The sequence below is a fragment of the Kwoniella shivajii genome, chromosome 7 (assembly GCF_035658355.1).
Source record: "Kwoniella shivajii chromosome 7, complete sequence".
Classification (NCBI taxonomy): domain Eukaryota; kingdom Fungi; phylum Basidiomycota; class Tremellomycetes; order Tremellales; family Cryptococcaceae; genus Kwoniella; species Kwoniella shivajii.
Genome location: NC_085914.1, coordinates 462,616 through 476,979, shown reverse-complemented (window position 1 = coordinate 476,979; position 14,364 = coordinate 462,616). Strand labels below are relative to the sequence as shown.

General features: G+C 42.1%; 8 protein-coding genes across 8 annotated transcripts; 4 read left to right on the top strand and 4 right to left on the bottom strand.

The window, feature by feature from the left end:
• Positions 1 to 128: 128 nt before the first annotated feature.
• On the bottom strand, positions 129 to 1,795 carry IL334_005297 (uncharacterized protein; the record flags this gene model as incomplete). Its single annotated transcript, XM_062937010.1, has 2 exons — positions 129 to 1,436; positions 1,523 to 1,795. The coding sequence occupies 2 exons, from the start codon at positions 1,793 to 1,795 to the stop codon at positions 129 to 131; spliced, it is 1,581 nt and encodes a 526-aa protein (XP_062793061.1).
• Positions 1,796 to 2,395: 600 nt separating this feature from the next.
• IL334_005296 (uncharacterized protein) lies at positions 2,396 to 3,254 on the top strand (the record flags this gene model as incomplete). The annotated part of the gene is made up of 4 exons (XM_062937009.1): positions 2,396 to 2,698; positions 2,770 to 3,032; positions 3,144 to 3,181; positions 3,238 to 3,254. 4 exons carry the CDS (start codon positions 2,396 to 2,398, stop codon positions 3,252 to 3,254), a joined length of 621 nt encoding a protein of 206 aa, XP_062793060.1.
• Positions 3,255 to 3,569: 315 nt separating this feature from the next.
• On the bottom strand, positions 3,570 to 4,602 carry IL334_005295 (6-phosphogluconolactonase; the record flags this gene model as incomplete). The annotated part of the gene is made up of 3 exons (XM_062937008.1): positions 3,570 to 3,741; positions 3,794 to 3,922; positions 3,974 to 4,602. 3 exons carry the CDS (start codon positions 4,600 to 4,602, stop codon positions 3,570 to 3,572), a joined length of 930 nt encoding a protein of 309 aa, XP_062793059.1.
• A 637-nt stretch (positions 4,603 to 5,239) lies between these two features.
• Positions 5,240 to 7,435, top strand: IL334_005294 (uncharacterized protein; the record flags this gene model as incomplete). Its single annotated transcript, XM_062937007.1, has 3 exons — positions 5,240 to 5,453; positions 5,563 to 5,993; positions 6,044 to 7,435. The coding sequence occupies 3 exons, from the start codon at positions 5,240 to 5,242 to the stop codon at positions 7,433 to 7,435; spliced, it is 2,037 nt and encodes a 678-aa protein (XP_062793058.1).
• A 72-nt stretch (positions 7,436 to 7,507) lies between these two features.
• Positions 7,508 to 8,911, bottom strand: IL334_005293 (uncharacterized protein; the record flags this gene model as incomplete). Its single annotated transcript, XM_062937006.1, has 5 exons — positions 7,508 to 8,064; positions 8,139 to 8,251; positions 8,319 to 8,525; positions 8,588 to 8,676; positions 8,747 to 8,911. 5 exons carry the CDS (start codon positions 8,909 to 8,911, stop codon positions 7,508 to 7,510), a joined length of 1,131 nt encoding a protein of 376 aa, XP_062793057.1.
• Positions 8,912 to 9,409: 498 nt separating this feature from the next.
• Positions 9,410 to 10,058, bottom strand: IL334_005292 (ribosomal protein S6; the record flags this gene model as incomplete). Its single annotated transcript, XM_062937005.1, has 4 exons — positions 9,410 to 9,479; positions 9,567 to 9,680; positions 9,769 to 9,911; positions 10,008 to 10,058. 4 exons carry the CDS (start codon positions 10,056 to 10,058, stop codon positions 9,410 to 9,412), a joined length of 378 nt encoding a protein of 125 aa, XP_062793056.1.
• Positions 10,059 to 10,360: 302 nt separating this feature from the next.
• On the top strand, positions 10,361 to 12,796 carry IL334_005291 (uncharacterized protein; the record flags this gene model as incomplete). The annotated part of the gene is made up of 11 exons (XM_062937004.1): positions 10,361 to 10,428; positions 10,488 to 11,070; positions 11,136 to 11,443; positions 11,488 to 11,539; positions 11,595 to 11,683; positions 11,733 to 11,970; positions 12,016 to 12,118; positions 12,165 to 12,339; positions 12,388 to 12,453; positions 12,503 to 12,608; positions 12,662 to 12,796. The coding sequence occupies 11 exons, from the start codon at positions 10,361 to 10,363 to the stop codon at positions 12,794 to 12,796; spliced, it is 1,923 nt and encodes a 640-aa protein (XP_062793055.1).
• Positions 12,797 to 13,267: 471 nt separating this feature from the next.
• Positions 13,268 to 14,304, top strand: IL334_005290 (uncharacterized protein; the record flags this gene model as incomplete). Its single annotated transcript, XM_062937003.1, has 7 exons — positions 13,268 to 13,354; positions 13,427 to 13,443; positions 13,560 to 13,674; positions 13,754 to 13,812; positions 13,891 to 13,912; positions 13,978 to 14,151; positions 14,230 to 14,304. The coding sequence occupies 7 exons, from the start codon at positions 13,268 to 13,270 to the stop codon at positions 14,302 to 14,304; spliced, it is 549 nt and encodes a 182-aa protein (XP_062793054.1).
• Positions 14,305 to 14,364: the final 60 nt, after the last annotated feature.

Genomic DNA, 14,364 nt, shown 5'->3' with positions numbered 1-14,364 from the left:
CTCTAGATAAATGATTGGATCACGATCTACTGAAATCATAATCAGCTTTAAACCACTGGCCGCAAGAGCTGGAACAGCCCAGGCCAATGCAAGAAGGAATCTCACTAGTGGTACTGTCAGATGATACGCTATCCACCATCTTCATCCTCTCTTCCACTTTCCTTAGCTGCATTCCCGCTCATACCGATATTCATCCTGACCATAGTCATCCCACCCGACGATCGTCTTCTTCCACCCGTCATCGGTCCATAAGCTCTTTCCCCTGATCCAGACGAGGTTGTATTGATTGAAGGAGAAGGAGCAAGATTCCCATCCATATCACCTAATTCTATCCCTCTTTTCTGCAGCAGACCCGCTAATAATCTCATTTCACCTGATGTGCCAGCGTTCATAGCAATTTTGCCCAATTCAATTTTGACCCATCTGAACCCATCTATATTGATCCTTTTCAGGTTCTTTGGAGGATTATCCGCTATCTCGCGTAACAATTTATTCGTATCTTTCCCACTTGTAGTGATTGATGGTATTGGAGAAGGGGTCGAGGGGACAATGGGAGGCGGTTCTACCCATTTGAAAATGGTTAATACTTGAAGAGGATGATTAGGTGATTCACGCAGTGTCGATAGAAACCTATCTAGTTGGTTATAATCAGGTAACAAGAAAGATAGATGGATTAAATTTGGATGTAATTCTAATATCTTTTCACAAGGCGTTGTGGATGATATTTCACTTGGTAAGAACCAAGGCCATGATTTACCTTGTAAATAAGTTAATGATCTAATTTTATACCCATGGATCTCTTGAAACTTGTATGTCGCGTCTCCAGATTGGTTATAATAATTAGTGACTGATAATCTATTCAAAGAAGGTAATTCAGATTCTAATAAAGTCGATAGTAGATCTCCAGACTTGACATCTTCCAACTTTATGCTATGTAATTGATCTAATCTCAATGGCGGATAAGGACCTTCGTTTGAAAGAATCTGTTCACTATCGGGAATCGTCCCCCCATGAACGTGAAGTACTTCTAAATTTGGTAGATGTCTTAGTAAATCGATTAATCCATCTTGACCATTTGACATCATATCCATATCAACATGAACGCCTTCTAGACATTTGAGTGATTTGCGAAAAGGCGATTGAGAGATCTCATCTAACGAAAAAGGTAATTCTCCTTCTTGATAAGGAGGTAATCTGAGATGTTGTAAATTTGGTAATATTGGAAAGATAGATCTTATCGATTTGAGTATTTCAGTTGGATGTATATTGTTTGATATGGTTGATAAATCAAGTAAAGTTATATATCTCCCTGGAATTGAAAATTGATGTATGTTTATATCTGACCATTTCGAATCGCCTACCAGTACACATGATGTTAAACAAGATAGATTATCGGTCAAGTAAGGCGATGAATAAAGGTATTTCATCACTACTGGCTATATTAATTTGACGGGTATCAGCTTGTCACTCTCATGATCGACTGGAGAACCCCAAATCGAAATCACGATAAACCTAAACCTACCTTCCAAGCTTTACACACACCCATTAGACCTCTCGCAGTTCTTGTGACGTCCTTTCGCTCTTCCAACCGTTTCGTAGCTTCCATTCTGCCTTTGACACCAGACCATGCGTCCCATGATGGCTCGTATCGATCTTCCAGATGAAAAGGGTATGAAGGTGGGATCGATAATCGATGATAGATGATCCTTCGTACTATCTCAAATGGGAGTGTTGGAAGAGGTCCAGAAGGCGGCGAAGGTGAGTTGTTAGGACGGAAGGGTAGTGATAGAGGCATGATGGGTGTAGTGAGCGATTAAGCTCAAATATACGTTACAGGCGATGATTGCCCATGATCCGAGGTATCACCAGCTTATTTCTTGATAACGAGAACTCCTCTCCAGCAGGTTACTAGTTCACTCTGTTCTGCATACCTTCTCGTCGGTCTCATTTCCATTCACAGCAAAGACATACATAGCAGATGTCGAGTGATGCTCTTCTGTAATGGATGGCGATGATTCCGATATCCGATATAACCGAAACCACTGCCACTAACTGGGAGGATTTTATAGATACTTGATTGCAATTCACCTCCTCTTGCATGCTTTATTGATGTATGCATATGTCATGTAAAGGAAGGAAAACAGACGGCATATGTATGTCATTGGTGTCGAAGAACAAGTGAACGAATGGTGACGAGTGAGAAATATGCGTTGTGATAGACAGCACGACCAATGAGAAATGAGTAACTGGTCAGCAAACATTGTGGTATGATAGAATTGCCACTCCACCGCGGCTTACCGATCAAAATAATATCACAGAGTCGAGTCCACTTTTTGTATCTTCATTCATCTCACTCATTCTATTCACCCAACTTCATAGCGATCATAGTATCATCATGGCATCATTAAGACAGACATTCGCATCGTCCTCTCGAATCACCTTGCATCATTTCCACCCTTCTTTGTATACTACACCCAGACCTCTGTTCAGATTAGCTTCTTCTCTAGCTCAATCGACATCGACCGAATCTTCCTTCAAAGGGATTCCAGCTCCAGCTTATTCTGGTCCTATCAAGGAACTAAGCAAAGGCAAAGCGAAAGATGATATTCACGCTACTACCATGACACCGACTCCACCAACAAAGAAAGCTGAGAGGAGAAAAGTAGAATTGAAGGGAAAGAAGAGTGCCATCACCATGGTGAGTGACCACTTTCTATCCAAAACATTCTGGCCGAACGTATACATATACATGCTAACCCAACGTTCTAGACTCCATCTGCGATTGCAAGACTTCAAGCACTGATCTCGTCACCTACAGAACCGAAATTACTGCGAATATCAGTCAAATCACGTGGATGTGCTGGCATGGCTTATCATCTGGATTACGTCCCCCCTCCAGGAGGTAGATTCGATGAAGTGGTAGAGCAAGACGGAGTGAAAGTTTTGATTGATAGTAAAGCTTTATTCAGTATTATAGGAAGTAGAATGGATTGGAGAGATAATAGATTGAGTGCTGGATTCGTCTTTGACAAGTGAGTGAAACCTGTACTCTGCTAAGGGACACTCTCTCGGAAGAGATATACTCTCAGAGATAATTCCTATAATCGCGCATCGATCGAGCTGATAGTTCCTCTCTTCTGTAGCCCAAACGTAGTAGATACTTGTGGATGTGGTGAATCATGTAAGTCCGCATTTCAGCCTTTTCTTTAGGACAAATGCTGACTTGACTCTCCATAGTCAACATCCGACCTTGAACATTAGACAACGCTTTCACATCCCACCTATAGACTATTTGTAGCCGGATATCTGCTGCAGACAGAATGTATACCTCTTTGACTCGAACGATCGAGTACATCGTCATTTGACATTTCTACGTGCACTCCATCACTGATTATAGGCACTAACCCAATCTTCATTCTGTGATATTAAATTATGTGCATCTATATCGAGGGACTTCTATAGTAAGATATATATATATATATAACCGGATTGACTTCACACACACTGCCTTTGTCTCTAAAAATCCTTTAATCTGAACTTCTGACCTGTACTTGACCTTATTTGCCGCCTTAGTCGTGATTGGCAGCTTCTACAGCTGCGTCCATTTCCTTTTTCATCTTTTGCCTTTCGAGCGAGATTGGATCATCGTCTGTGGCTTGGTCGATCCATTTGTACTCTGTTTTTGGGTATTTCAACTTAGCAGCTGCTGCGTCGTCCACGAACCAGAACACAAGACCGGGTCTAGGTTATCATGTCAGCTTGTGTAATGAGGCGACAAGTTGACTGTACTCACGAAGCGGGTCTTACTCTAGAACAAGGTAATCCTTCTTCTGGTTTATCTAAAATCTGAGAAAGCATATCTTGTTTACCTTCACCTGCAGCAACGAAAGCGCATCTGAAAGCGTGGTTGAGAACTTGGTATCTGCATTTATCACGTCAGCTCAAATTAGCTCCAAGAATCAAGGCGACTCACGTAAAAGTGATTCTCCTCTTGGGTGGTTTTGGACTGTCTTGAATTTCCGCTACCCATCTATCATTTTCCGCTAATAATTCATGTCCGGGGAATAAAGAACAAGTATGACCATCTGGACCCATGCCCAATAATATTAAATCAAAAGTAGGATATCTGGCTGCGTTTGCACCTGCAAAAGTAGATACTAATTGTTTTTCATAATCATCTGCGATTTCAATCGCTTCATTTTCAGCTTCATCTTCATCCTCTTTCTTGATTTCTCCTGTGGGATCGATTCTCGTTTGTTCTCTGAACAACTCTGTGTTGATGGTATGTATTTGTTCTTTTTTGATAGGTACGAGATCCAAGAAAGCTTTGGCACATCCATCGTAGTTTGAATCTGGATGATCTAAAGGGACGATTCTTTCATCTGCGAAGAATACTTGCCATTTATCCCATTGAATCTCTTTGACATCGACCAACGGTTTCAGGTTGTTAGGTAATGATCCTCCTGACAAAGCGATGGTGAACACGCCTCGATGTTTGATGGCGTCGGTCTGAGCTTTCAAGATGAAATTGGCGAGAGAGGAAGTGAGTGAGGGTACATCTTTGTAGGAGTAAAGTACCGGTGGTGCGGATGATTGAGGCATGTTGGAACGATGGTGATTGATAGGTGATTTGATGCTACTGAACTTTTTATGATATTTGGTATTTTGATACTTCTCTGACTTGATTCGGTTTGGTCTTTAGAAAGTGAGATTACCTTTGATAAGGCGATTGTAAATGATAAAAGTGAAAGAAAGCCTTCGTATCCAGAAGGTATCTCTCTCTCTCTCTCTCTCTGTGTGTAAGAAGAGATATCTCGTAATGGGAATGATACCATGTATGTTGGAATGAAAGCGTGACGTCAAAGCGCTAGTTTGATAAAAAAAAGGGAGGGTTCATTGGGTTTAGCTGGAATGCCACATTCATCGATGTGACAATAACTCCGTATAACTCCGATCACACGCTTAGGCTGTAGAATTTGATTCCGTTATATACACATAATACCTTTGTCTCTCTTCTCTCTTTTGCTTAATGTTTGGGATTACTTCGCACTCCTCCTCTTCCCATAAACAAAATAATCTTCGCGTCGACATTTATATTCATGTTCCTCTTGAATGATAACACTGAATAAAGCATCCTCCACATCGCGTAGCACCTCATTTCTCATTCCATCACAACCGTATTGCCTCTTACATAGATTCCACAAACACAATAAGCCTTCATCAAGGCAGTTCACTAAACATGTCAACACCTAAAATATCCATTCGTGTGTCAACACCTGGTGGTCCATCCGAATCTACAGCCACACCCGTTGAAAACACGACGGAAGCGACTGGAGACGTCACGACTCACGATGTAGCGACTGCTCCTGGCAAAGAACGGGAAAGAGAACCTATATACAGTGGGGAGATTGGAAATATAAGTGGTGCTGGTGAACGTGAAGGTGTCAACGGAGGTGAGTGTTTGTCGTATATCAGGAAGAAGTGATACTTTTCCTTTCGAGAACAGACAATCCCTACCTAACAGCATATTGACATTGAAATACACTGACACCTGATCACCAGAATCATCAACCTCTGCTCAGCCCGCCGACGAAGCAATGGAAACATCCATTCCAGCCGTTGATGGCGAAGCACCCACACCCGCTCCTGAACCTGCAGAAAGACCGACACCCCAACAACTACATGATCTGGCAACAACCTACTTGGCAGCTCAAACACACCCCCTTGTCATCCCATCGTACTCGTCGTGGTTCTCACTGTCAACCATACACCCAATCGAAAGAAGATCATTACCCGAGTTCTTCTCTTCTAGGAATAGAAGTAAAACACCTGCGATATATAAAGATTATAGAGATTTCATGATCAACACTTATCGTTTGAATCCAGGAGAATACCTCACTGTCACTGCTTGTAGGAGGAATTTGGCAGGTGATGTAGGTGCGATTATGAGAGTACATGCTTTCTTGGAACAATGGGGTTTGATAAATTATCAGGTGAGCAAACAAATCGTAGGTGATGGAAAAAGTGCTCATGTGTATCGTAGGTGGACCCGGATACCCGACCAGCTGCTCTTGGCCCTCCCTTCACTGGCCACTTCAGAGTCACCCTTGATACTCCTAAAGGTCTGTCCAATTTGGTTCACCCCGGTACAAGACCAAACACCGGTGCATTATCACTCACAGCTCAGACCAATGGTGTAACTCCTCACCCATCCAACATCGATCTTCGCAAAACAATCTATCATTCCACTTCAAAATCATCCAAATCCATCTCTTCTAGCGATGCAACCAAAATCGCCTCGTCAGTCAACGGCGATCAACCTAAAACACAATCGTTCGCTTGCGAAACTTGTGGGACTGACTGTACTCGAACACGATATCATTCGATCAAAGATGGGGAATATACATTATGTCCAACGTGTTTCGTATCTGGTCGTTTCCCATCTACAATGTTCTCAGGAGATTTCGTCAGACTCGATGAAGAGACTTTCAAGCATTCTTCCACTGGGATGGGAGCTGAATGGTCGGATCAAGAAACTTTACTATTGTTAGAAGGTGTCGAGATGTTTGATGATGATTGGCAAAATGTCTCAGAACATGTTGGAACAAGATCAAAAGAACAATGTATATCGAAGTTCTTACAATTACCTATAGAAGATCCATATTTGACATCGGACCCAGCGGCTGATCTTGGCCCGTTGAGATATCAAGCTGGAATGAATGGATTGCCATTTGAGTCGAGTGAAAACCCGGTGATGTCAGTGGTCACTTTCTTAGCTTCTACGGTGTCACCTGCTGTAGCTGCCGCAGCGGCTCAAAGTGCTTTAGGAGAACTGTCAAAGGGCCTTAAGAGGAAAAGAGGTGATGGAGAGAAAGGTAGCGACAAGGAGAAAGCTGTGAAGTCGGAACAGCCAGAAGGAGACAAGATGGTGGTCGACGGAGAACAAGCTGAGACGGCCGACAATGACGCAGAAGAGAACGGCGGATCACCTTCAGCCCCTACATCGTCTGACTTATCAAGAGCGGCGACTTTGGCATTATCGTCAGCAGCAGCTAAAGCATCATCATTAGCTTCACACGAAGATCACAGAATATCACAGTTAGTGTCAAGATTAGTTTCAGCTCAAGTCAAAAAAGTCGAATTAAAATTGTCATTATTTGAGAAACTCGAAGAGGCATTAGAGAATGAAAAGAGAAATATCGAATTGAGTAGACAACAATTGTTCAAGGATAAATTGAATGTCAATAAACAATTGGAAAAAGTACAAGATTTGTTGAAACAAGCAAAGGAGAATCCAGTCAATGGGGAAGCAGAGATTAATCAAATTAAACAAGATTCAGTCACTCATTCTACAGCTGATTCGATACAACAAGTCCACGGGATAAATCAAGTTCCACAATTACCTGCAGGCGAATCGAATTTGCAAAAGTTGTAATGAAAAGTATCAGGGTATTTGGGTTTTCTGTTAAATTAGAAGAAATCATTTTATGCATGTAATATTCTCACGTTACAATTCGTCTTTCACCCATTCTACTTTGATCCTTTCACTTTCATCATTAAGTATAATCTCAACTTTTCCTCTTGGCGCTTTGCTGACATCGAAAGGTGGAACTGGAGATGCTCCTGGTGCGATATCAATCCCTATCACTGTTCCTTGTTTCTCTTGATCTGGTGTTTGACCACCAACAGCAGAATCTTGATTTATGTTGTTCCTACCGATTACTTCCATATTATCTGATATACCAGTCTTCTCCAGATCGTTCACTCCATCCCCCTTGGTCTTCCCTCTGAAAGCTAATTTAAGCAATCTGCCGGTTCCGAACAAATACCATCCGACACCTTTACCGACACCCCCAATGACCACACCAACGGTCCGGTCCACTACTCTCCGCTTGATGATGAATGCAATTACCAATAAGAAGAAACCCAATGCCGCGAAAATGATTATTCGATCTAGGAAATCTGCTTTCTCAATAGCTTTGACTAGTTGACCTGATGTTTGAAGTAATGATGTATAGCGAGAATACAGAGTCGATGTTGATATGAGCGTTTGCGTTGATGATTCTTTAAAAGCGAAGGAATGGAAATGTCAGCGAAGAATCATCCTATCAATACAAGTACACATGGGGTTCACACACCTAACATCTGGACTGATAAGACGGATCTTTCCAATTCAGTCTGCATGATAGCAGTCGTTCTTCTCAGCGCAGTAGTAACTTCGTTAGTCTTTGTTTGAAGTTCGTCATCTCCACTAAATTCGTTCAAAGGATGATCAGGATCGTTCTTTCTTCGGTAATTGAATCAAGAGGTAAACTCACCCCATTCCAAATTCAGCCGCACTCATAGCCTTACCTTTACCCTTCTCATCACTTGTTCGAACATCGTCATCACCATTATTGTTTATACGAGATTCATCAAGCTCATAACGGGAATTCATCTTTTCGCTCAATTCATGTACTCTTGATTTCCTCGATATTATATTCTTCTTTGAAGATAATATATTTTCTCTAAATTGCTTCTTGATACTACATCCATCTCTCGGTCAATGGGATATACACGTAGATAACGTGAGGTATTTGACACGTACGATGTATACTTGGATTCCATTTCTTGTATTTGAGAGATGACATCTTCTCGCTGAGGTGAATTGAGTGAATATGATATCTCCTTCAACACCTATAATTCACCATCAGCGAATACACTTCCCTATACAACGGTGGTAGGCAGATAAGGGAGGTCGACCTACATCAAGGTTATATCGTACATTCTCCAAATCGATCCTCATCTCATCGACCAACTCTCTATGCAGTTCTAATGGTCCCAAACATTGCTTTAGACGAGTCAGTTGGAATACCTCCAAGTCGTTTATTCGTCGGGGCAGGGAAGACAAGATGGAAGATAGTTGGGACATCCTGGTCCAACCATGGAGATTGAGGGGTAGTTGCAGTGTTTGCTTGGGCTAGACCCGAGTATGACTGGTGATTGAACTATACTATTTCAGAGATGATGATGATGACTTTTAGTCAAAAGAGGGAGAAGGTTATTTAGAAGTGAACTCGGACGTGGACATCATCAAGTGGAGGCGACTTTCATACGTAAAATGGCTTTTTATCAAGGATTGAGAATACATGGTACTTCTTGAATGTTCATCGATGGGATCAACGACTTTCATGATACTCAAGAGTAGCATTAGAAATGCGATGCGATGGAAAAGTTCAATCTCATTCATAGGGTATCAAATGCAGGGTTTATACAATATATCGTTACAATGCTTCTTTCTTTGAATGCCACAGTTTCACCATTGGAACTGATACTTCGAAACGTTCTCCATACCCTCAGTCCTTCCAGACGTATCTCTTGATACTTTACATCGTATGCTTTCAGTTTGGATCCACGATGACGAAGACCCCTACAGATTTCTTGGAGCTTCAATCTCATCAAATTCAATAGATGGGTTCAAAGGTTTACTGAGGTCTTTCCTGCACGTCCGAAAAATCACACCGAATCAGCTCATATACAAGACCTATACTCGAGCCAGGTAGAAAGTACGAGAATTTCCAACTCACACCTTGGAAGCTTTCTTCAATAATGTCCATCGTATAATTGACGGATCTCTTCTCAGCGTTTCATCTAATCGTTTCAATACGATAGGTGAAGTATCAAATGTCATTGTGAAGTGGCTAAGTTGACAGCCCATTAGTATCTTATTCTCTGCTTGTTGATCTATCCACTTTGAGCAGTGATATATTGAAGCAGAACATCACTCACTCCCCTCGCTCATGATATTGTCTCATCCTTCTCATCCTCTGAGGTAAAGTCAAATTGATACCTAGATTCTTCATATCCCGAACTACTCCACCTGTAGTATGTATTTGATTCGACAGTGAGTTAATCACTGATCGAAGATTGACCTATAAGTCGTATTGATTTAGTTTTCACATCTTACTCAGAGATGGGAGGATGGGAAGATGAGGAAAAGGGGAAGGAAGGGAAGAAAGGATATTTACCGATGAAGCTGGGTTATGTACCGCGATACAGAATAGCTCGTATAATGGCATTGTTGAATATCTAGTTGGGCCTGTGTACGATGCAGAGAGAAGGTGATATGCTTGAGTGATAGTGATATATGACTTTGACAATGAAAGTGCTATTTTGAATGAGATGTTCATAGGATAAAAGTCAAAGGTGAATTACCATCTCTTCTATGGTGTACGATATGACTTTCTCGGATAAAATGCGAAAAACTCATAATTTGAAATATTACCACTCAGTAATGTAACTGATACACTTTCACGCCCATTCTTCTTTTCAACCTCTCTTTCGTATATATCAACTTTACCATTATCCATAGTTACTAGTCATGTCAGACACACCACCACCTGATGCGGCTCCTGTCAGTGGGAGAGATAGAACACCAGAGCTAGTCAGGTGAGTCATCATTTCTTAAACCTAATCAACTGATGACAAACGCTGATAACAACTCGTAGTTCCCGTGAGAAACGTCGTCGTGAAGACGAAGAAGATGATCGTGACAATCAACGTGATAGGTCCAATGCGAATCGATCAGGTCGAAGACATCGTGACGATGACGAAAGAGATCGAGACCGAGACCGAGACCGAGATCGAGAAAGAGAAAGAGAAAGAAGACATCGACGACATCGCGAGGACGAAACCGAAGAAGAACGTCGAGAGAGACATCGACGAAGGGACGAAGAGACTGAAGAAGAAAGAAGGGATAGACGTAGAAGGAGAGAAGAAGAGACAGAAGAAGAAAGAGATGAACGTCATAAAAGACGAAAAGACAGGGAGGTAATGATTGATCACAAAATAAGACGGGAATCTAGAGAAATCTCACTTGGTTCCACAAATAGACATTCACATCATCAACAACGTGATAGATCAAGAGAATCTCATGGTTCATCGAGTCATAGACCACCAAGAGACGATGATAGACCTTCTATCAAAGAAATGACAAGGGAAGAAAAAGAAGCTGAAAGAGAAAAGAGGGATCAAGAAATGGCAGAGGAAAAAAGAGAAGCTGCCAGATTGAGAGAAGCCAAATTTGCAGAGGTATGTTCTTTTTAACTTTGCCGACTACTGACAATCCAAAGAGTTAACGTCTTTCTACCCCATAGATGGACAGAGAACGTGAGCTTGAAAGAAGAAGATTGCGCGATGAAGAAAGAGGTCCAAGAGACCGTTCACCTCCTCGAAGAAGAAGAGGCTCACCTTCTTACAGTTCACCTGCGCCTCCACCACCACGAGATCCAGCCACTGCTTTGTTGGACGAGGTGGAAAGGGAACAAAGGTCCATCTTTGTCTCGCAACTATCGGCGAGATTGACTTCACATGATTTAGGAATGTTCTTCGAGGATAAATTGGGAAGAGGTGCTGTCAGAGATGCTAGAATCGTCACGGATAAGGTGTCCAGGAGGTCCAAGGGGTAAGCTTACTTGGTCACGGAGAACCGAAAGCTGACTTGACTAGTATTGGGTATGTCGAGCTGGATGCGGTTGAACTTGTTCACAGGGCTCTGACAGTAAGTGCAAGGCATTTAGGTATTTGGTCAAGCAATCAATACTGACTCTTCATAGCTCACCGGAACGATCGTCTTGGGTCTGCCGATCAATATCATGCTTACCGAATCTGAGCGAAACAGAGAGACGACCGCGTCTTCTGCTCCGTAAGTAATACTGGAATATATCAATAGACTAGGCTGACTTGCTGTTTAGTGTTGTTGGCTCAGATGGACAGGTGCGACCAGCAGTGACATTCGGCCAAAACTTCCCACCTCTCTCCACTGGTCTTGCCGTACCTCCTGGTTTAGATGTTGATGCGCATAAAGACGGTGCTATTCCTTATCACCGATTGTTCATCTCCAACCTTGCATTCAGTCTTTCGTCAGACGACCTTCGACAAGTTTTCGAGCCATTTGGAGAGATCGAATTTGTCGATCTTCATATTGACTTTGTGAGTCGAGCTCATTTGCATTGACTTAAGCTAACCTATCACTAGTCTGGTATGAAAAAAGGAACTGCATACGTTCAATTCAAAGATCTTCGAGCGGCGCAAATGGCTCTTGATGCGATGGCTGGGTTTGAGCTTGCTGGTAGACCAAGTGAGTATCGGAAAGCACGCGATGTTCAATAGCTGACATGACATAGTCCGAGTGCAAACCGTTCAAGACCGAGCTTATGTAGCTACTGAGCAAATTGAGGATAACGGAAACTACGGAACTAGACTCGATGCCAATCAACGTCAACAGCTCATGTTTAAGCTTGCTAGGACCGAACCGAACGTCAACTTGGCCTTGTCTGCGCATAAACCTATTGCTATACCGTGAGTGACACAAGTAAGAACTGCCACCATTGCTGAATATATGTGTAGCTCCAAAACTCCTCAAATGAACCCCACACCATTCGTCATTGTCAGCAACATGTTTAACCCTGAAGAGTGAGTCAGCTGACCCGTGCCCTTCGACAAAGCTAACTTGTCATCACAGGGAGACCGAACGAAATTGGGATCTCGATCTCGCCGAAGATGTCAAAGGCGAAGTCGAGTCTAAATATGGCAAAGTCAACCGGATCAAAGTGGAGAAGATGTCAGCGGTGAGTTATGCTGAGAACCCAAGTTATGACCATGACTGATATTTTGTCTTCAGGGCGAAGTGTATATCGAATTCGGCGAGATTGATGGCGCTACATCCGCTATAAAAGGGTTGAACGGAAGGTTCTTTGGTGGAAGACAATTACAGGCTTCTTATATATCTGAAACGTTATTCAAAGCTCACTTGTAGTTTTTTTTCCCTTTTCCATAGGAAATGGTTTACATTACAAAAAGGTTTGATAGTTGTGGAGACGTTTGATCATGTTCACTTTTTCTATTTTCTAAAACAGGCTGATCTCTACCTCTCGACCCTTCGAGGAATTGTGGTTCAAATGAAAGGCGAGTTTTCCTCTTTCCTCTTCTTATTATGCATGATTGTGTACATAATGCGAATGAGAATGCATTTTGATCATGAAGTTTATCCCAATGCGGAAGTCACCGCCACAGAACGTCATTGAAAAGAGGAAGTAAGCACGATTCGTAACTGTTTTCGATAAGCATCTTATCTTTGAACCTGTACTATATAACTTGTAACATAGAAGAGCACTACCTGCACTGCATTGAGATCACTTGCTCGACAACTTGAGATATTCTAGGATCCGTACAGTATCAGTCATTTCACTCCCATCGACCCACATACCCTCGAATCAATCGACTCACCATGGCATTCGTATTCACCAATCTTCTGAATTGGTTAAGATCGTTATTCTTTGCTAAACATTTGGAAGTCACGATAGTAGGATTACAGGTGGGTGTTTTGTACTGAGCTCATCAGTGAAGGTTCGCTTGCTGATGAAAATGGAAACTGACAAATTGACAGGCAAGTGGTAAAACATCGTTAGTGATATTCCCCTTTGATCAACCGCTAGAACAACTTTATACTTTGAGGTGTCAAGACTTTGTAGAATATACGAGCTTAGCTAATATCTTACTCGCTTCATTGACCCCTGCAGACTGGTAAATGTCCTTGGATCTAATCAATGGTCGGAAGATGTGGTTCCAACAGTCGCATTCAACTTACGTCAAGTGAGGAAAGGCAATGTCACTATGAAAGTATGGGATGTAGCTGTGAGTTTGCTATTATCATATTCCACTATAGCCCATTGATGAAGTGGGAACAAAGTGCTGATCCCATTTCAACGTTTAGGGCCAACCGAAGTTCAGAGGAATGTGGGATAGGTATTGTAGGGGTGCAGATGCTATCATGTAAGTCGGACTACGAATTAGTAGTAGTATAAAACTCGAATTACGTGATAACCTGTTATGTTGTTTGGGATGTATTAGATACGTGGTGGATGCAGCGGATGTAAGTAAAATCTTCGATCCATTGGGCTTCACTGATAGGAATACTAACAATCCGAGTAATTGCAGAGATCGTCCATATCAACCGCTACATCGGAATTACATGCCTTACTATCGTTACCAGCTTTGGCAACTGTCCCATTACTGGTATTGGCGAATAAGAACGATTTGCCAAATGCTATGGGTGTTGACGAATTGATAAAAGAGATGAGGCTGGGCGAGGTTGGTGGAAGAGTAGTTTCGGTGAGTCGACATTTCGTGTTGACCCAAAAACCCTTATCATACGAGGCGCAAAAGCTGATATTGCATTGGATATACTAGTGTTACTCAACTAGTAATAAGACAAAACATAACTTAGATATCGTCTTAGCATGGCTTTCTCAACGAGCTCATTAATCTCCTTCAATCGTCATAATTTCTTCATCTATCTCAAGTTTTCTTACAAACATAGCTCGA